The sequence below is a fragment of the Danio rerio genome, chromosome 25, assembly GCF_049306965.1.
Source record: "Danio rerio strain Tuebingen ecotype United States chromosome 25, GRCz12tu, whole genome shotgun sequence".
NCBI classification, from domain to species: domain Eukaryota; kingdom Metazoa; phylum Chordata; class Actinopteri; order Cypriniformes; family Danionidae; genus Danio; species Danio rerio.
In genome coordinates this window covers 3755846-3777879 of record NC_133200.1, presented here as the reverse complement: position 1 = coordinate 3777879, position 22034 = coordinate 3755846, and the positions used below count along the sequence as shown (strand labels likewise).

At 33.3% G+C, this 22034-nt stretch overlaps 1 protein-coding gene across 4 annotated transcripts in view; it reads left to right on the top strand.

The window, feature by feature from the left end:
- Nucleotides 1-22034, top strand: part of hps5 (HPS5 biogenesis of lysosomal organelles complex 2 subunit 2) — a 46521-nt gene that overhangs the window by 2984 nt on the left and 21503 nt on the right. For all 4 annotated transcript variants that reach the window (XR_012399739.1, XR_012399740.1, XR_012399741.1 and 1 more), the window contains 11 exon segments: nucleotides 1392-1502; nucleotides 3685-3749; nucleotides 3834-4026; nucleotides 6217-6347; nucleotides 7997-8230; nucleotides 9454-9525; nucleotides 11703-11791; nucleotides 13246-13424; nucleotides 14087-14245; nucleotides 17563-17719; nucleotides 19940-20051. Coding sequence is in view for 1 of the 4 variants with exons in the window: in NM_001089539.2 (NP_001083008.2) it covers nucleotides 1392-1502; nucleotides 3685-3749; nucleotides 3834-4026; nucleotides 6217-6347; nucleotides 7997-8230; nucleotides 9454-9525; nucleotides 11703-11791; nucleotides 13246-13424; nucleotides 14087-14245; nucleotides 17563-17719; nucleotides 19940-20051 (1502 nt within the window). In the remaining 3 variants the exon portion in view is untranslated.

The window sequence follows — 22034 nt, the reverse complement described above, 5'->3', positions numbered from 1 at the left end:
TTTATTATTAAAAAAAACCCAAAAAAAACGGCACTATTGTTTACCACACCCACGTGTTTCATATCGGGTCAAATTTGACGGAAAAAAAAAAATAAATAAATAAATAAATTTATTTAATTTAATATATTTATTTAAAAAAAAAAAATATATATATATATATATATATATATATATATATATATATATATATATATATATATATATATATATATTTCCAGAGCAAGGAAATTTTCACAGTATGTCTGATAATATTCTTTTCTTCTGGAGAAAGTCTTATTTGTTTTAATTCAGCTAGAAATAAAGCAGTTTAAAATTTTTTTTAAACCATTAATTTTCTTGCACAGGGCTAAACACTAAGGAATATCTCAGATGGAAAAGATCTTCACTTGCCCTATCAAAAAAATTGTTATAATTGAATACTTTTATGACAGTGGACAGAGAGCTGACGGGCTGCTAAAAACGGGAAATTTTCCAGTAGACCTCCGATCTTCGAGTGGATCTCAGAGTAAGGACGAGTTGCAGCTTTTGAAAAACTCTCCTACAGTTTACATGGAATGATTGAAATCTATTTTGATAAATAGGGATGAATTTGCTCTTCAGTGTTTGAACTCTCAGTAATGATTAAATCACACTGAACTGAGCTAAACTGAACTGAACTGAACTTAAACACTAAAACCTGAACCACACTGTTCCAGTTACTATGACTATTTATGTGAAGCTGCTTTGTAAAAGCGCTATATAAATAAAGCTGAAAGCTGAATTGAATTAAATTGAATTTAATTGAAAAATATATAAATATAAAATTCATACAAAAATATAAAGTTAAATATGATTTTTCAGTTCAATTTTTGATAAATAATTTAAGATTCTTCCTGATGATTTTGAGGCCCACTACAACGTGAAGTAACAGTGCAGTTTTCCTGGCCCACCGAAATTGATTACAGCCGCATGTTAAAGTATTAAACATGTCCACAGAACAGGATTTGCAAAAAAAAAACTGGAATTAAAAGATCTGTTCCAACTCAATGTGATCAGCTGCACCTTAAGGGTATGTATTTCATAACCGCTGAAATCACCACAGCCACATAGTATCAATATCAGCATGTGTTTGTAATGTGCACACTTGAAATAGCATGCTATTTACCTACAGATAGAAGATCTTCCCTATTTATTGCATTTTAGTAATGAGCATATTTTTGTTTTTTTGTTGTTGCATCAAATTACATCATCTAACAGCTGTCTGACTTATATAATTGCTGTTAAAGTCATACTATTATCCATTTTCTTCAGAAAAAAAAGTAAAATATGACCTGGACATGATCCCGATAAATGTAGTGAGATTCACTCTCTTATAATCTAATCTAATCTCATGTTCGGTCTCTGTCCCGCAGTGTACATGTCTGTCAGTGTCCAGAAAGTGGCTGGCTTTGGGCACCTCTGCTGGAGGACTTCACCTCATCCAGAGAGACGGCTGGAAGCAGAAACTCATTCTCACACACAAAGTACGTACAGCTAACACATTTCACAGTTCTCTTTTCACACATTTACCAACTGAACTGATGCAAAGAACTATCAGGAGGGCTCAAACACTGCCCTCCAGTGTTATCTAGTAGATATCAGTGTATTTGCATTCATGGGTTTCATGTCGGCTCTATTGTGATGAATATAATCCTGAGAAATTGCTTCTCGGAAGAGGGGAAATGTTTATTTTGTACTTGCATTTTTTATGTTTGTTATTGGTGGATTTAATTTGAGTGACAGTTAGCCCCACCCTCATGCCCCTAACACCAATCAGAGGAGAGATCTTAATAAATAAACAATAACAATGCGCATAGATTAGTCGTTTAATCAATAATAAACATTGCAATATTACGGTCTAAATGGCTCATTTTTGGTTCTTCCTGTGTTTTATTGGCACGGGTGTGCATTACAGCAGCATGCAGAGTACATTGTATCAGGATCAGCTTTCACTTACATCATGCTCTGCTTTGACACATGAAAAGTGTTTTTGCTAGGTTGCCAAGTAGAAGGAAAGCAATAATTGTGCATGTTAATAAAAGAAAACAGGAGCACCAGATTGAGGGACTTGATTGTCTATGGATGCTTCTTAAATTATTCTTAAAGCAAGACACTTCAGGTGAATAGGGTAAAAGAAGGAACTCATGATGTTCTCTCAGAGGATCTACTAGAAAATGTTACAAAACATGGCATCCGTTAATAATCTATATTGAGGATATTGTTGCTCCATAAACTTTACATTTTTTGATTTATGATTATTATATAAATATATAATCTAAAATGTTATAAATAAATATGAATCTCATAGTCACATTTACAGTGGATTATGCATTATTTTATTTTAGTTCAATTTTTTTTTCAAAATGCTAATAAGGCATCATTTAATTAAATATGTGCTAATTTTCATGCAATCAAAGTCAGAGATTTTTATAAAGGAGTGTTTGTGATATCTTTCAATCCCTTCTTAATTCAAAGAGAAAATCACAGTTATAGTAAAATAAAATGCTGTATATAATCAGGCAAATTATATATGAACATATCAGTATAAATACCTTCAGAATATAGATATGAATAAAAAGATATGTAAATGCAATGCAGGTTTATGATGCTATTTAGAAGAAAGATATATGTGTTTGAATAGTGTATTTTGGATGTTTTTATTTTCATTAAAATGAATAAAAGAAAGAAAGATGAATGGTATGAAAACCAAAAAGACCAAAAAATCTATATTGACAGGTGCATGAAAAAATAATTGCATGAAAAAATACAAAAAGCAGGTGCATGAAAAAAAAATTGCATAAAAATAAATGCAGGTGCATGAAAAAATAATGATATGAACAAAATACAGAATACAGGTGCATGAAAAAATAATGATATGAACAAAATACAGAATACAGATGCATAAAATAAATAATGGTATGAACAAAATGCAGAATACAGATGCATAAAATAAATAATGGTATGAACAAAATACAGAATACAGATGCATGAAAAAATACTTGCATGAAAAAAAAAATGACAGAGAGCATGAAAATGACAAAAACAAATTCATGGTATAAAAACATGAAAAGTGTATACCCAGAAAACACAAATTATAGAAGTATTTATAGACCTCAGCTTACTTTATGCTAAAAGATATAAAGCTTTGCTATGGACAAATATGCAAAGACCAAACACTACTCAATGGATAAGACAGATGTTGTCAAGTCTGCCATTAGAAAAGATAACTTGCATACTAAAAGCTAAACAGCATGTATTCGAAAACGTGTGGAGTCCTTTCATCGGTTACATCAGAGATGTGGAATTAACAGAGGAAGAAGTTGATGATTAATCAATGATTTTTGTGTGGACAATGCAGTTTCAGTCTCACCGATCTGTACTGATACACTTCAGTACACATTTGTTGGACCTTGAACTCTGTATGATTATAATAGTCACATTTAAATGGATTTAACCAAAAAAGGAGGAGCATTTAGATGTTTTTAAGAAGTTTTTAAAATATATACATATCCTTTTATTTTGTATACGGTGTAAATGCACACAGATCATTGTTGTAAAACAAATATATTTGCAAAGTGTCGATGAAAATAAAAAAAATATGGCAAAAACAATAAAAAGTGTAAACTAAAATCCCTTGTTTGTTTTTTTTTTTTTCATCTTTTCCAGGAAGGCTCCATCACGCAGGTCTCCTGCTGCCCTCATGATGAGGACTTTATCGCTGTGGCCACCAGGTATTCCTCTTAATCCTTCATGTACATGTTCTCCAGGAGTCTGTGTTCTCCAGTCTGGACTCTTCTGTTGTGTGTTTTCCTTAGTCAGGGTTTGGTGGTGGTGTGGGAGCTTCATCTGGAGCGCCGTGGACGTCCGGAACGCGCCTCTGTGTCTTGGGAGCACCGTGGAGTGACCGTAACATCCCTGTGCTGGGACACCGTGGCCCTCCGGGTGTTTGCTGGAGATGTGGGTGGGAAGGTGTCCTGCGTCCGGGCTGGGTCATCTAAACTCGGCAAGGTACAAAAAGCCATGTAGATGATACAATTACAAACTTGGGGTTGTTGGATTATTCAATGTTTTTTTTTGTACAATATATTTATTACTTTTTTTCAATTTGCATATCACAACAGATTACACAATTACAGAATAATAATCATGAAGGCACAGCAAACTTTTCACCCCCCATTCTCCCTCCCAACAACCCATTCCCCTAAAAAAAGAAAAAATTTAATTAAATAAAAATAAATAAACAAACAAATAAATAAATTTAATAATAATAAAAAAATAATAAAAAAGGGGATATGTTTAAATCAGGTAGAGAGTGTTTCCTGAGTCTGTTTAGACCATGAGACTTCCCATATTCCTAAGCTTGTTCTTGTTGTAGCAGACTGTCAACATTTACATTGTACTTTAGGAAGTTATTAAAAGGTCTCCAGTTATCTTCAAGCACATTTAGTTTCTTTTTGACAATGTACGTGATCTTTTCCATTGATATATGATTCAATGTTTTTTAAAATGAAGTCTTTCTACTCACTAAGGATGTATTTATTTGTGCTGTTTAAGAAAACTTATACTAGATTAACAGTAAATGTGATCATGTGAACCCTGTGAACTATTATTATTATTATTATTATTATTATTATTATTATTATTATATTTGATTATCTTCAGAAGTCACTGTATTGCTTTATTTATTCTTTTTTGTTTTTTCTCTGTGATCTTTATCTTACTGGTCATTATTAGTATAATTAATTTTATTTATTTTTTATATGCAACTTTGTCTTATACAGTTGAAGTCAGAATTATTAGCAACCCTGAATTATTCGCCCCCCCTGTTTATTTTTTTCCCCCAATTTCTGTTTAACCCCTTCAGACCCTGCGTCCATTACAATGGACATCAAATACATAATATTTAATAATAATACATATAATTTAATTTAAAAAAAAATATATATATATATATATATTTTTTTTTTTTTCATTTATATTGCAGCACAATGACATCATCTGATTAATATTTATTTTTCCATGTGAGCAAAATGACATTAAAATTCGTAGTAAACGGTTTGTTAAATATGATACGCAATAACTTTACACCTTGTTGTGGGCTGCATGTTTGGCCCTTTCATGTGTCAAGAGCAATTGATTTAGTTTTACTGTTATAGCCATTTTTCCTTATTATAGTAGCCATAGTAGTATTATTGTAGCCGGTTTTTTAATCGGTGTTAAGAATACCTGGATGTTTACAAAAGAGTTTTGACATTGGTAAAGGCGTCTGCAACTTTTTTGAAGCATCAAATCACCGTCATATTAACTGTCAAAACATGTTCATGACTGCATAAATGGATCATTGCTTTTTAAAAAGAAGTCACATGTTGTGTCTATTATCATACTCAAATTGGACTAAAGCGATCTAAAAAGTTCATATCAATAAGTTTTCTTTTTGCACCAGCAGGTGGCAGTCTTTGTTCTTTCATTTCGGGGGTGCAGATTGCATACGTTTTATTAATATATATATGTATATATGTAACTTTATATATATATATATATGGTTAAAATATCTACTATTTTCCCAAGTGTATATAACTACTACTTAATATCAGAATTTGGTACATAGTTTCAGTATTTTCTTTGCTTGAACTGACCCGATCTAATCCTGTTTATATGAAATGAGCCTGCTCCTGACCAGGTTTGAGCTTCCAGAGCTGTTGCTATGACAACAACTCTTAGATCAGTTTTGAACAACAAAACGATCCTGTATTATGTCAAATCGTACTAAATCCAGCTAACTGAGTAATCCACGTACGAAGAACGGACCCCTGCTCACCATTTCTGCTTGTTGTTAAAACTGACAGCTGCAGGGGGCGTGTTTTAGTATGTTAGCCCCGTCCAATACCTCAGAAAGACCTAATCTGAGAATTAACAAACAGGAAGTGCATTTTCAGATTTCAATTTTAGATTGCAGCGGCAAATGTTTTTTTCTCTTAATGACATGCACAGAAGAATTGTTAACCACAAAACTAGCGATGTGAGCTAGCTAAATCTGTATGCTTTGTTTTGGTTTCATTTGTGCTTCAAGACAATTTATTTCTGTGATGAAGAGCTGAATTTTCAGCATCATTACCTCAGTCTTGTACTAATGTGCTGATTCTCTTTTTTAAGAATAGCCATCTCTTTCTCTCTCTGTCCTTTTTTACTTCTAATCAGGGCTCAGCGTTTGTGATCTTCCCAGTTCAGACCATCACCACAGTGGATTCCCGCGTGGTTCAGCTTGGATACACTGATGGACACCTGGTGATCTCGTCCCTCAGCCGCTGCTACCTGTGTGACACAGAGAGGTGTGTGTGTGTACGTGTGTGTGTGTACGTGTGTGTGTGTGTGTGTGCGTGTGTGTGTGCGTGTGTGTGTGCGTGTGCGTGCGTGCGTGCGTGCGTTCGTGCATGCGTGCACAGGAGACTTCCCACATTCAGGTGCATTTACAAATATTGCCAAAGCACTGCATATTCATAAATTATATATTTGTAAAGTGATTATATAGTACACACAAACACAAAAACACAATAAGAATTTTGATAAATACATGTACAAATAAGAAAAAAGACCAGTGTGATTAATAAAAGGAGAAATTCAATACATGTACATTCATGCAGATGGTTTTTTAATAATGTTTCTGACTGGTTTGTCTCTTTCTCTCTATTTGTGTATATATATATACATATATATATATATATATATATATATATATATATATACACAGTTGAAGTCATGATACAGTTTATTAGCCCCCCAAAATTTTTAGCCCCTTGTTTATTTATATTTTTCCCAATTTCTGTTTAACAGAGAGATTTTTTCAACACATTTCTATACATAGTAGTTTTAATAACTCATCACTAATAACTGATTTATTTTATCTTTGCCATGCTGACAGTAAATAATATTTGACTAGATATTCTTCAAGATATTAGTATTCAGCTTAAAGTGACATTTAATGGCTTAACTAGGTTAATTAGTTTAACTAGGCAGGTTTGGGTAATTAAGCAAGTTATTGTATAACGATGGTTTTTTGTAGACTATCGAAAATATATAGCTTAAAGAAGCTAATAATTTTGACCCTAAAATGGTGTTTTAAAAATTAAAAACTGCTTTTATTCTAGCTGAAATAAAACAATTAAGACTTTCTCCAGAAGAAAAAATATCAGACATACTGTGAACATTTCCTTGCTCTGTTAAACATAATTTGGGAAAAGTTTAAAAAAGAAAACAAATCATAGGGGGGGGGGCGAATAATAAAATCATAGGGGGCGACTTCGACTGAATATATTCAACTCAATTAAAAAACTGCTTTATTGGCATGACAATAGTGCTAAAGCTTGAAGTGGACAATTCTAAAAATATAATAACAATAAAAGAAAATATCAAAGCAATTTAAACTTGAATAAACAATAGAACAAATAAGAACATATGAACATTTCAAACCACAGCGTTTACTATATAAACACACACACACACAAACACACACACACACACTCAATAAAATTAAATATACTTTATTAGCATGACAGGGGTGGAGATAAGTATTGAACATGTCAGCATTTTATTCAGAAAACATAGTTTTAAAGGTTCATAGTGTACTTAGCAGGGTAAAAACAAAAAAGACAATATAAAAAGTAGTGTTAATAACAATATTGATTGCAACAATTATAACACCAATTGGTCACACTTTATTTTGATGGTCTGTTTGTTGAATTTAATTTACATTGCATCTACATGCCAAATAATTCTCATTAGATTATAAGTAGACTGTTAGGGTAAGTGCAAGTTGACATTGCAAAGTTTCTTATAGTCAGTTAAATGTCCATTGAAGGAGCTGATATTAAGCACTAATAATACTCAAATAGACCATTAAAATAAAGTGTTACCCAACAATAATAATCATAATTACGATACTAATATATAATAAAATAAACACTCTCTCTTTCTCTGTCAGGGAGAAGTTCTGGCGTGTGGGTAATAAGGAGCGGGACGGAGAGTTCGGGGCATGTTTCCTCACTCAGGGTCTGGCAGGTCAGCGTGGTCAGCTGGTCGGTTGTCCTGCTCCTCTGCTGTTCTGTGCTCGTCCCGGATCCCGCATATGGGAGGCCAGTTTCAGCGGAGAGGTCCTGAGCACACACCAGTTCAAACAGCTGCTGGCCGTCCCGCCGCTGCCACTTGTCTCTTGCAAGTGTGTGTTTGTGTGTTTAACACTCAGCCACAAACCTCTTCTAGTGTTTGTTAGTTAAAGGGAGAGTTCACCTAAAATTGAACATGTACTCACTATTTACTCACAAGTACGCATGGGATGATAACCGGTTTCAAGGTTCACAGCGGTTTGGAAAGTCAAGTTTTATTTTTTAAAATAGTCTTTTGATTGTTTTTAGCATAAGGAAATAAACAGAATAAAAAAAGAGACCGAAAAAAAGGTGTACAAAGGGAGTTTCAAAATAAACAAATAGTCGGACACAACATAATACAATATCATCCAGAAATCATAAGAGAAATAAATAGAATTAAATGTAAAACAGTTTACAGAGAAATGTGTAGGCTCCGCAACTCGACATATGCCAAACCAATCCCACCTTTAAAGATTTACAACTGATATAAAACATAATTGGGTTCCAGATTAAAAAAAAAAAATGTTTAGTTTGTTTGCCATCCCATATCTCATTTCTTCCATGGGCAACACATAACTTAAGCTCCTAATCCAGGTTTCAAAGACAGGCACGTAATCTGACTTCCAATTTTGTAAAATTATTTTCTTTGCTAATGTCATGGGAAAGTCAAGTTTTTAAAGGTCTTACATTTTTTTTGTTATATAATTTCTGTGGTATATGATAGTTTTTTGTTTGATTTTTACATGTGATTTAAAAGACTTTATTTATTTACTGAGGGCAACAGTATAGCTTGTTTTAATTATTATATAGTTTATTTCCCAAAAAAGTAGTTATTTTTCTACCCTGATATTTTAAAAACAAATTATTTTTAGAGTAGCCATCACAATAGCGTGAAAGCGTGATAGTTTTATCCCATACCATCAGAATCTTTATTTCTTATTTTAAACACTAAATTCAGTTCAAAGTATTTCTATAACGTTTTTACAATTTAGATTGTGTCAAAGCTGTTTAGTGTAGAAGTTTTAGTAAATTGAACCTGCTTCAGTCCAGTTTTTACAGATGAAGTTCAGTTCAGTGTAATATGAAGGTCGTTTGTCAGGTAGTGTATTTTAGTCAAGGGTTACAGGTTTCTGACATTTTTTTCGAATATCTTCTTCTATGTTTAAAAGAGGAAATAATCAAGTTAAGGCTGAGTAAACGATGGCAGAATTTTCTCTTTTGGGTGAACTGTCCCTTTGAGCTCTCAGTTTTTTTGTTTTTTTTATCTGCTTGATTTTTGTGTATTTTTCCACAGGAATGAGCCACATTTCAATCCCACACAGACAAATCCACAGTCTCTGGCTTTCCCAAGACTCCTTCAGTTTGGGTAAACACTGTTTTTACTCTAGTAACACAAAACCTTAAAGTAAAGCTGAAGATAAAGGTTCAGAAAGGGTTTTGAGGTAAATATTTAACTTGTAGCTTTCAACATTAACCCAAATTGTGTGTCTGTGTGTGTTTGTGTGTGTCTGTGTGTGTGTGTCTGTGTGTGTTTTTTTCTTTCTTTCTTTCTTTCTTTCTTTCTTTCTTTCTTTCTTTCTTTTTCTTTCTTTCTTTCTTTCTTTCTTTCTTTCTTTCTTTCTCTCTTCACTTCTTTACTTTCTTTCTTTCTTTCTTTCTTTACTACTTTCTTTCTTTACTTCTTTACTTCTTTCTTTCTTTACTTCTTTACTTTACTTTCTTTCTTTCTTTCTTTCTTTACTTCTTTACTTCTTTCTTTCTTTACTTCTTTACTTCTTTCTTTCTTTACTTCTTTACTTCTTTCTTTCTTTACTTCTTTACTTTCTTTCTTTCTTTCTTTCTTTCTTTACTTCTTTACTTTCTTTCTTTCTTTCTTTCTTTCTTTCTTTCTTTCTTTCTTTCTTTCTTTCTTTCTTTCTTTACCTCTTTACTTCTTTACTTTCTTTCTTTCTTTCTTTCTCTCTTTACTTCTTTCTTTCTTTCTTTCCTTCTTTCTTTCTTTCTTTCTTTCTTTCTTTCTTTCTTTCTTTCTTTCTTTCTTTCTTTCTTTCTTTCTTTCTTTCTCTCTTTACTTCTTTCTTTACTTCTTTACTTTCTTTCTTTCTTTCTTTCTTTCTTTCTTTCTTTCTTTCTTTCTTTCTTTCTTTCTTTCTTTCTTTCTTTCTTTCTTTCTTTCTTTCTTTCTTTCTTTACCTCTTTACTTCTTTACTTTCTTTCTTTCTTTCTTTCTCTCTTTACTTCTTTCTTTCTTTCTTTCCTTCTTTCTTTCTTTCTTTCTTTCTTTCTTTCTTTCTTTCTTTCTCTCTTTACTTCTTTCTTTACTTCTTTACTTTCTTTCTTTCTTTCTTTCCTTCTTTCTTTCTTTCTTTCTTTCTTTCTTTCTTTCTTTCTTTCTTTCTTTCTTTCTTTCTCTCTTTACTTCTTTCTTTCTTTCTTTACTTCTTTCTTTACTTCTTTACTTTCTTTCTTTCTTTCTTTCTTTCTTTCTCTCTTTACTTCTTTACTTCTTTACTTTCTTTCTTTCTTTCTTTCTCTCTTTACTTCTTTACTTTCTTTCTTTCTTTCTTTCTTTCTTTACTTCTTTACTTCTTTCTTTCTTTACTTCTTTACTTCTTTCTTTCTTTACTTCTTTACTTCTTTACTTTCTTTCTTTCTTTCTTTCTTTACCTCTTTACTTCTTTACTTTCTTTCTTTCTTTCTTTCTTTCTTTCTTTCTTTCTTTCTTTCTCTCTTTACTTCTTTCTTTCTTTCTTTACTTCTTTACTTTCTTTCTTTCTTTCTTTCCTTCTTTCTTTCTTTCTTTCTTTCTTTCTTTCTTTCTTTCTTTCTTTCTCTCTTTACTTCTTTCTTTCTTTCTTTACTTCTTTCTTTACTTCTTTACTTTCTTTCTTTCTTTCTTTCTTTCCTTCTTTCTTTCTTTCTTTCTCTCTTTACTTTCTTTCTTTCTTTACTTCTTTACTTTCTTTCTTTCTTTCTTTCTTTCTTTCTTTCTTTCTTTCTTTCTTTCTCTCTTTACTTCTTTACTTCTTTACTTTCTTTCTTTCTTTCTTTCTTTCTTTCTTTCTTTCTTTCTCTCGTTACTTCTTTACTTTCTTTCTTTACTTCTTTCTTTCTTTCTTTCTTTCTTTCTTTCTTTCTTTCTTTCTTTCTTTCTTTCTTTACTTCTTTCTTTCTTTCTTTCTTTCTTTCTCTCTTTACTTCTTTACTTCTTTACTTTCTTTCTCTCTTTACTTCTTTACTTTCTTTCTTTCTTTCTTTCTTTCTTTTTTTTCTTTCTTTCTTTCTTTCTTTCTCTCGTTACTTCTTTACTTTCTTTCTTTACTTCTTTCTTTCTTTCTTTCTTTCTTTACTTCTTTCTTTCTTTCTTTCTTTCTTTCTTTCTTTCTCTCTTTACTTCTTTACTTCTTTACTTTCTTTCTCTCTTTACTTCTTTACTTTCTTTCTTTCTTTCTTTCTTTCTTTACTTCTTTCTTTCTTTCTTTCTTTCTTTCTTTCTTTCTTTCTTTACTTCTTTCTTTCTTTCTTTCTTTCTTTCTTTTTTAGTGATCAAAATCTGCTCACCTGGACGGATTCGGCCATCTACATCTTCACCCCACACAGTGGTCAGGTTTTGCTCTGGACAGAGGTCAAAGGTGAGAGGTCACGAGTAGTGATCAACCTATAAAAAGTGTTCATAAATATGAAATTGCACAAACATGTATGTATAGTAACATTTTTCAAATGTTTATATGTTGTGTATTAATATGTAATAATCTATATAAATGTGTAACTTTATTATTTCAATAATCTATTATTAAAATACTTCAACTTATAATATTTTAAAAATAATGCTGTAATAATAATAATACTAATAATAAAAATAATCCTATTATTTTATGAAATCTATCAAATTTTTGATTTTTATAATAAAATATTGAATTTTTATCTATAAATATTATTAAATAATACTTCATTATAATTTATTATTATATAAAAATTTAAATAAATTTTTTTTGTATAAAATTTTAAATAATAAGTTATAGTATTTATTAAATAAATACAACAATAAACTAATAATATACATATTTTTAAATACTGTATGGCCTGTATGATGTTATTAGTTCATGGATCGTTGTCTGCCTTTTAAAACCACTTTGTTTAAAATTAGCAACTATATAATTAATTAATTAAATCATCTTAATTAGATGAAAAACGTAAATGTAGAATATTTTTATTTGTGTAATATGTACTCTATAAGCTTAATTTTATACATCTTAAAAAGTGTGATGTATAATCTCCTCATCATACACTTAATATCACCTATATGCTGTATAACTACAGGTTAACTATGCTTATATATAATAACTGTTTAAAGCTATTAGTTAATAGTTCATTAGTTAAAGTAATTAGCGGATAATTAAGTTAAGGTAACTAATAACCTTAACTTTTCCGATTTTGACTGTAATAAAACAATGTGCACCTTTTGTAAAGCTGCTTAGAAATAATAATTATTGTGAAAAGCGCTATACTGATATAAAAATCAGTTCAAGGCACTCGATAAATGTGGAAAATTAAAGAAGCCTTTTTTCACATGGCTAAACCTGATACATGAATAAAGGCTTTTTACATTTTTTGAGTGCCTTGGACTGATTTTTGTTGTTGTTTTGATGAATCTTTTACCCAAAGAGCATACAGATATATTTGAATTGAATTGAGTTGAATTGGGGCAGCACGGTGGCTCAGTGGTCAGCACTGTTACCTCCCAGCAAGAAGGTCGCTGGTTCGAGTCCCGGCTGAGCCAGTTGGCATTTCTGTGTGGAGTTTGCATCTTCCCCCTGTGTTAGCGTGGGTTTCCTCTGGCTGATCCGGTTTCACCTACAGTCCAAACACATGCGCTAAAGGTGAATTCAGTATAAGTAGTGTGTGTGTGTGTGAATGAGAGTGTCTGGATGTTTCCCAGTAATGGGTTGCAGCTGGAAGGGCATGCGCTGTCTAAAACATATGCTTGAATAGTTGGCGGTTCATTCCGCTGTGGCGACCTCTAAAATAGAGAAGCCGAAGGAAAATGATTAAATGAATTGAATCTTTTCTCCTCTTCTCTCTGCAGATGTGTTGGAGATCTCAGTTTTCCGTAATGACCTGTTTTGTCTACACGGGGATGGACGTTTGTCTCACATGTCGCTGGTGTCGCCGGACCGCTGTGTGGAGCGACTGATGAAAAGGGAGAACTGGACCATAGCCGCCACTGTCTGCTGCATGTTTCAGCATGCTATTACTACATCCAAAGTACACATGCAAACAAAACACATTTAAAACACAAAATGCAAACTGTTAAATGGTGCGGTATTGACCTAGTGGTTGAACTAGGTATTGCAATCCAAATTCAAAACGTCAGAGAGGGTATTGGCTTTCTATCTGACACCTCCTCTGACAATGCGAAGCAAGTGTAGGTTGCCAGATTGTGATGTGAGCATGCCTTAAGATTGACAGCAAGTATTTACATTTGTAATATTTATATTATCACCTAATTATAGACCACCTGGTGGATTTTTATAACTATAAAACCTCATCTAATTTCGAAGGCTGCTACTATCGTCACATTTTTGGCTACATCCACATACATTGATTTGGCCTTCAAGACTGAAATGAAACACGCTGTTTTCTGCCAATAGAATCCGGGGTGCTTAAATCTAATTGGTTAAAATGGCAGTGGGCTGGTTATAAAGATCAAAACACACAGACATTCAATGTAGTATTGTTTTTCAAATAAGGTATGTTGACTTATCATGTTTCTTAAATATCTGCATGCATATTATGGTATTTTTAGGCTTTAAAAGACTCAAAAACTTATATACAGCACCTTTAACTTCCTATTAGCACTAGACATTACATTTTACACTGGATTTTATTATATTCTCTCACACTCTCTCTTTCACTCTCCTCATCAGGCCAGGAAGTCCCTATCCATTGATCGACTTGAACACCTCAAAGCTCAGCTAAACTCCACCTCCCATCAGCAGCTGATTGGTCAGCTGGAGGAAGTGATCAGCAAACTGGAGCCTCTGGATTCCGCCTGCAGCAGCCGCAGAAGCAGCATCTCCTCGCATGTGAGTGCAAAAACACAAATATACAGTATTGTGTAAATAAAAAAAAAGGTTGGGCCCTCATTAAATTAAACTGTTTTAGCCAGCGGAAAGAGCGGAGTTAAGTTTTTATTTTTCGATATTCCTGACACATTCAGTGATAGACGGCAATAACTCGCACAACTCTTACCCTAAACAGATCTAAACTGTGTTTCTTACAAAAATACAAAGCAGGTTATGTTTCCCAGCTATCTTTTTCCTTTTTTTTCGCTCGATATTATGAGCACTGCTCTGTTTAAGCCCTCGCAATAGTAGGCATACTAATAGCAATCATATTTCCATCTGTTTCAAGATACGAATATTTGGAAGTAGATATCTACAGAACAAAACCGAGATGTGATCACAAACTGAGCACTTACGAGCAATATACTTCACCCGCAGCTGATTTTCAGTCATTCATATCCCTCATGTCCATGTCAGAGCTACAATTCTCTTGTTTTCGTCCTTCTTTTAGAGATTTAGACATTGATGACGATGTTACAGTGGGTTTGATCTTTTTGCTATTTACACTTTGATTTGCATTTCAATTTATTATTTTTTTCACTTAACTGCAAATTAGAATAGAAACGGTATAAAAAGCACCCAAACATACTGACAGTTATCGGTACTGTACATTGTTATGTGTCAATGATGCTAATATGCAGCAAAAATCCTTCAATTTCCCCTTCCTGGCGGTTCTTTCTATGAATGAATGATGTAGAAGCTCTGTCCATGCGTGTGTCCTCGTCGGTTAGTAGCGCTAGATTTCATTGCACAACGGTTAATCTATCAGGCTTTTTGGCTAAAAAGAGAAATCACGGTTTAATTGTTATTATTAGATTGTTTTTCACGTCTCCTATGAGGCGACTAGGCTAACCTTGCTTCATTTTTGATTCAATTATTTTCAAATCGTTGTGTATTATGTTGTAAATATACCCCTGTAATGCATACTGCAGTCCTTTTTTTTTTGTCTAGCTTTTTCGAATGTTTCTCCCGTTCACCAAAAATGACTAATTATCGTGACACTGACACTGGTGCATACATATTGTAATAGACATGCCAGGCAAGAAAGCTTAACAGGTGTAACAACAGTAACTAAGAAGGGCGGGGCTTAGCGAAGGGAAAATCATCTATCAGTCTAAACCTGAATAGTGAAAGTGAAATCATATTTAGAGAGTTTTAGAGAGTAACAGCTGGTAAGCATTGAGATTAATGAAATGGCCTACACAGAGTCCAGACCTGAATATTATTGAGGCACCATGGGATTACCTGTAAAATAAAATATAATAGAGGCACCATGGGGTTACAAATAAAATAAAAAAAAGAATTGCTAAAACAGAAATATACAGTACTGTGTAAAGAATTGTTGGGCCCTCATTAAAATAAGCTGTTATAGTAGTTGTACAATGAGCAGACATAATGATATATCAGTCCTCACCTGAATAGTGAAAGTGAAATCCTATTTAGAGAGAAAAAACAGCTGGTAAGCATTGAGATTAATGAAATGGCTTACACAGAGTCCAGACCTGAATATTATTGAGGCACCATGGGATTACCTGTAAAATAAAATATTTTAGAGGCACCATGGGGTTACAAATAAAATAAATAAACTTTTAAATAAATTCCTGCTTAGATTTAGCTCGATTTCTTTTTTCTTTTTCTTTCTAGGTGACTCTAACACTGCCTATAATATTGCCTATACACACTGTATAAAATGTTCAGGTCTTGACTCTTTCATGAGAGAGGCCCTTTCATGACTACCTTTGTTTCATCAGCTGTTTACAAATATGATTTCATTACGTTAGCAGTGTGTTTGGGATCATTATCATGTTGAAAAACAAAACTATTACAAATTAGGTGCTTTCCAGAGGTGTAAAGAGTACCTGAAAACCATACTTGAGTAAAAGTACAGATACCTTACTGTAAAAATGACTCCATTACAAGTTACAAGTCACCAATTCCAATAAGAGTTGAGTAAAAGTATTAAAGTATCCGATTTTTAAAGAACTTAAATTGAATGTAGGCTCAAAGAACACCAAGAAAAGTTTTATTTGCTAATATAGAAATTAAATTGAACACCTCAATGTTTCAAAATGGCAGAACAAAATAGATGATAAAAAAATAGAACAAAAAGTCTCAAACTCAAATCTTCAAAATGGCACAAACAATTAGAAAAAAAGAGGTAGTAAAAAAACGTAGTAAAAAAAACAGAGCTGACTTTCACGTGATTCACCTCACCGTCTCAAAGGGGGGCAATACTTTTATTTTGAGTAGTTTTTCAATTGATTAGGATGTTTTCTCTGTATTGATATTAAACAAAGAGGATCAGTGTTATTTTGCAACTTAGTAAACTACATATAAATTAAATGTAAAATACATCACAAACTCACAGCTAAATGCACCTGATGTAAAATGTATAATATCATTAAAACATTTATTCACGTTGCACAAAAAAAAGTTGAGCTAAAACATAGTCAATGTCATGTCACAGTGCTTTTGCCATAACAGTAACTGTATTAAATTCACTTAATTCACAATAAAGTAACATTAAATAGACTCTTACTTCAAAGTGTTTTCTCAAACTTTACGATAAATTCTTAAAAGCACTTATTTTCGTGGCGAACAAAGTAGACACTGCATCCTGTAAGAGCCATTCTGCATATCGGCAAATGAAAACATTTCTTTCAGATAAGGCCATAGATAATCATCAGTGCCGACTTGTCTCGCACAATCACAATGTAACGAGTAACTATAAGCGTCCGTTCAAATGTAGTGGAGTAAAGACTACATGTATTCAATCAAAAATGTAGTTAAGTAGAGAGTAAAAGTTGCATATATTTTTAATACTCAGTACAAGTACAAAGTAGCCAAAAAAATACTCAAGTAAAGTAACAAAGTCCATTTACTTAAGTACTTTACACCACTGGTGCTTTGTAGGTAGAAATCACACAACGAATTAAAACCTGTCTGTGCTTTTCAGCATATACAATCTCATTATTTCGGGCAATATTAACAACGGCTCTATCAGAAAGGCAGATCTAACCAAGAAAGCAACTCCAGTATTTTTCACTCATTTTTCCATCTCTCTCTAGCTCTTTTTTTTTTACATATGTCTTAAACAATTAGACCCAAAAAATCCAACTAGAATCTGTACTTTCTGGTTGTTTTTAATAAATAGAATGAAAAGTAATGTATAATGCCATTTATACCCTCATTAAAACAACTAATATTACTGTGGGCCTTTTGCACTGTTCTGTGTATATCTTTTCAAAGTGCTAACTGACTCTCTCTGCTCTGCACAGGAGAGCTTTAATGTTCTGGACTGCGGCATCTACCGCGTGATCAGCCGAAGAGGCAGCCAATCAGACGATGACGCCAGCTCTCTCGCCAACCAATCAATGTTCGAGGAGGAGCGGTTGAAGGAGTTCAGCTTCACCGAGGAGGAGCAGGTGGACAACGGTGAGACTGAGAGAGACTTACAAACTAAAGGGGAAGTAGAAGAGTTCGGCTCTCTCAGTCTTGAGTTTTATACAGGAAGTACTTGATTTATATTTCACTAGTGAACAGAAAGGGATTTTTTTAATTAAAGAGGGCATAAAAATGCACAGAACAGCACTAACGCGTGTTAAAATGTGAACATTTATCTAAGTTGATTCAGTTATCCAGATTTAATCACAATATTAAAGGAACACTCCACCTTTTTATGAAAAAGGTTCAAAGTCTCCATGGATTCAAGGTGCCCTCTGAAACCACTGGATCTCCTGAATTGTGTAATATCACTCCGGCTGGTGAAGGGATAGTACAGCAACAGCATTTCTTGACTATTACGCCAGAACGAGGGTATACTTCCTAGCAACAATGGCCTAGAAAATAGTAATTTTACCTTTTCCGTCAGTTTTATTACATGATTTAACTACAGAAGACTCGAGCTTTAAAAGGGACAATTATTAAAACTCATTTATTCATTCATTTTTCTTCATCTTAGTCCCTTATTTATCAGGGGTCGCCACAGCGGAATGAACCGCCAGCTATTCCAGCATATGTTTGCTCAGCGGATGGCCTATGAGCCTAACCCCCATACACTCTTGCATTCTCACATTTTCACACACACACACACACACACACACACACACACACACACACACACTCACACGCGCATTTGTTTTTGTGAAAAGTGGGGACATTACATAGGTTTCCATTCATTTTTTTACTGTCCAATCTGTATATTATATTGCCCTCACCCCACCCCTAAACCCAACCATCACAGGAGACTGTGTGCAGCTTTACTCTCTGATTAAACTCAGTCTGTGGGATTTATAAGCATTTTGAGAAATGAGGACGTCACCAATGTCCTCATATTTCACCTCCTTTTTGTAATACCTGTGTCATACCCATGTCATTATACAGATTTGTGTCCTGATATGTCACAAAAACACGTATACACACACACACACACACACACACACTCATACACTATGGCCAGTTTAGTTTTTCCAGTTCACCTATAGTGTTTGTGTGGTGAAAACCGGAGCACCCGGAGGAAACCCATGCCAACACGGGGGTCAACTGCTAACTGACCTAGCCGGGACTCGAACCAGCCACCTTCTTACTGTGAGGCGACAGTGCTAACCACCGTGCCGCCCATTATGAAAACTTTTCTTTGAAAATTTTAAACAAAATGCTAATGGTCTAATCCGATTCAAGTCATTATGCTAAGCTAAGCTAAAAGAACAAGAAATCGGCTGAAAGTATTAAAAATGGTTCAAGTCAACTGTATAACTTTTCAAAAAAAAAGGTGAAGCGTTCCTTTAAAGAACATAATAATGGATTTCTTATTTTACCTTATTTTTATTTTGGATTTTATTTAATATAGGATTTGCAACATTAGTCATAAAGAAGCAAGGCATATATTTTGATAGGCTTATTTTTACCTTACAAATAACGTGCGCAAATAAATTCCATTTATTGAACCAAACTGCAATCAGAAAGAAATCAGTATTATTTCATATTTAATAAAGTTTTAATGCTCATCATCATGTGGATCGATGAGATTTTACTTTGTGCGGAGCTTTCAACCAAAATAAAAACCAAGTGACAGATATTGGGAACACTTTAAAATAATAATTTAGTTAATGTTAATTCATGTATTTACCATCATGAACTGATAATGAACAATATTTATGCAGCATTCATTAATCAAACAATTACGAATGCACATTTAAATTGCTTGTTAACATCAATTAATGCACAGTAAATGAGTTGACATGAACTAATAATGAAGGGCTTGATTTTCATTTACTTGCTTTAACAATGCTGAATAAATACTGCAATATATGTATTGTTCATAGTTTGTTATTGCTAATAAATACATCAACTAACATTAATAGATCGTTATTTTGTTTCCATATATTGCTGTTCGTTAATGCCTGATTATAACTCACAATATCCTTTAGGGCTTTTGGATGATGTGTTTTAAGTCGTTTTACAGCAGTATTTGTTTGTGAGTGAGTGTGTTGTGTCAAATATTGTGCAATAAAATACCTTCAAAACATGAGCGAGCAGCAGTTTAATCATTTCTCTGCTTTATCCGGTTTTGTCATTCATCTTTTATCATGCAACATTCTGTGCTTTTCTCTGCGTCTTTTCTGTATTTTCATCTCTGTTTCTGCTCTCCCGAAGACTCTGCGTCTGTGCGTGGAGAGGGCGACCGGTCTGACCTCGGCTTGCAGTTTCTACCATTGCCTTTCCGCTCAAAACCTCCACGAGTCGCCCTGCAGGCTGTTCGAGACAGGTACACACACATACACGCAAACACACAGAGAGAGAGAGAGACATACAGTTGAAGTCAGAATTATTAGCCCCCCTTTGTTTAACAGATTTAGGAAACTTTCACAGCATGTCTGATAATATTTTTTCTTCTGGAGAAAGTCTTATTTGTTTTATTAATTTTTATTTTTTTAAACACCATTTTAAGGTCAATATTATTAGTCCCCTTAAGCTATATTTTGTTTCGATAGTCTACATGACAAACTATTGTTATACAGTAACTTGCCTAAGTACTCTAACCTGCATAGTTAACCTAATTAACCTAGTTAAATCTTTTTTTTTTTTAAGATTTATTTATTAGATTTTTTTGACAGTTAACAAAGTAAAAAGAGACAATAACAGTACAAACAGAAAAAAAAATATATATATATAACAGTACAACATTGATAAAAAATAAATAAATAAATAAACCACACTATAACCCTCATATTGTGCGACACACAGTATATGACATGCATAAACACTATATAATGTGCATAAATCAATTTTCAAATTGATCATATAAACAGGTCTGTACCAGACGTTGAGGTTGACAGCATGGTGTATTAAGTAAAATAAACAGTAATAATAAAATAAACAAATAGAAAAAAATAGAAAAGAAATTTTTAAAAAAGCGAGAGAAAAGGGAAAATGTATTAAACTAAATAGGCTCGGGTGTGGCACATTCTTAACTTGTGGTTTTATGTCAAGAAAAAGTTGTATGTTCGTGCTATATCACCAGCACTAATACTCAACTGGAAGCACAGATCAAAATAAAAATGCAAGAATGGCAACCATTCACTCCACAGTAATTGCCTCAAGTCTCAGAGATTTGACATGTTCCAAAAAAGGCAACCAAATATTAGAAAATTTGACCACTGAACCTCGAAGACTATGTTTAATTTTTTTCTAATTTAACAAAAAATAAGGCATCTTTAATCCACTGAGTATGGGATGGGGGTTGAGGAGACTTCCACTGCAACAAAATGCACCGCCTAGCTAATAATGACAGAAAAGCTATTAATTCAGAAAAATAAAATGGTAACTCACAGTCAGGGGGAAGAACTCCAAACAGGCCAATTAACGGAGAAGGATCAATATTAATAGATGTAATTGCTGAAAATGAATCGAAAACGGACTCCCAAAAAGGAAACAAAGCCGGACAGGTCCAAAACATGTGAACTAGATTTGCATGTTCAGCATGACATTTGTCACAGGTTGGATCAATAGCAGGGAACATGCGAGCCAGTTTACACTTAGACCAGTGAACTCTGTGAACTACTTTGCACTGTAGAATCCCATGGCGAGCACATACAGATGATGTATGGACCTTTTGTAAAATTGTTGACCAAATATCTTCTTTTATGTCTATGTTAATGTTAAGATCCCTCCTAGTTACATCTTTAAATGTCACTTTAAGCTGTATAGAAGTGTCTTGAAGAATATCTAGTCTAATATTATTTACTGTCTTCATGGCAAAGATAAAATAAATCAGTTATTAGAGATGAGTTATTAAAACTGTTATGATTAGAAATGTGCTGAAGAAATCTGCTCTCTGTTAAACAGAAATTGCGGAAGTAAATAAGCACACATAGACACACAGAGACTTATACACACACATGCAAACATCAACATACACACACTTTTGGGGACATGCCACAAGTGTATTGGTTTTTATGCTGTACATTCTCTCGTTATACACATTTGTAACAAAGACATACAAATAAACACACACTCGCACAAATACGCAGACACAGTGACGCACAGACACACTCTCACAGACAGACATGTCTACACTCACAGTTACACACACACACACTCAGCATACAGATTTATACACACTAGACACTCACACACAGATATACGCACACTCCCTCACAAGCACACACTCACTCGCAGAGAGATACACAGAGAGAGAGAGATGCACTCATACACAGAGACATGCAGAGAGAGATGCAAACACACACTC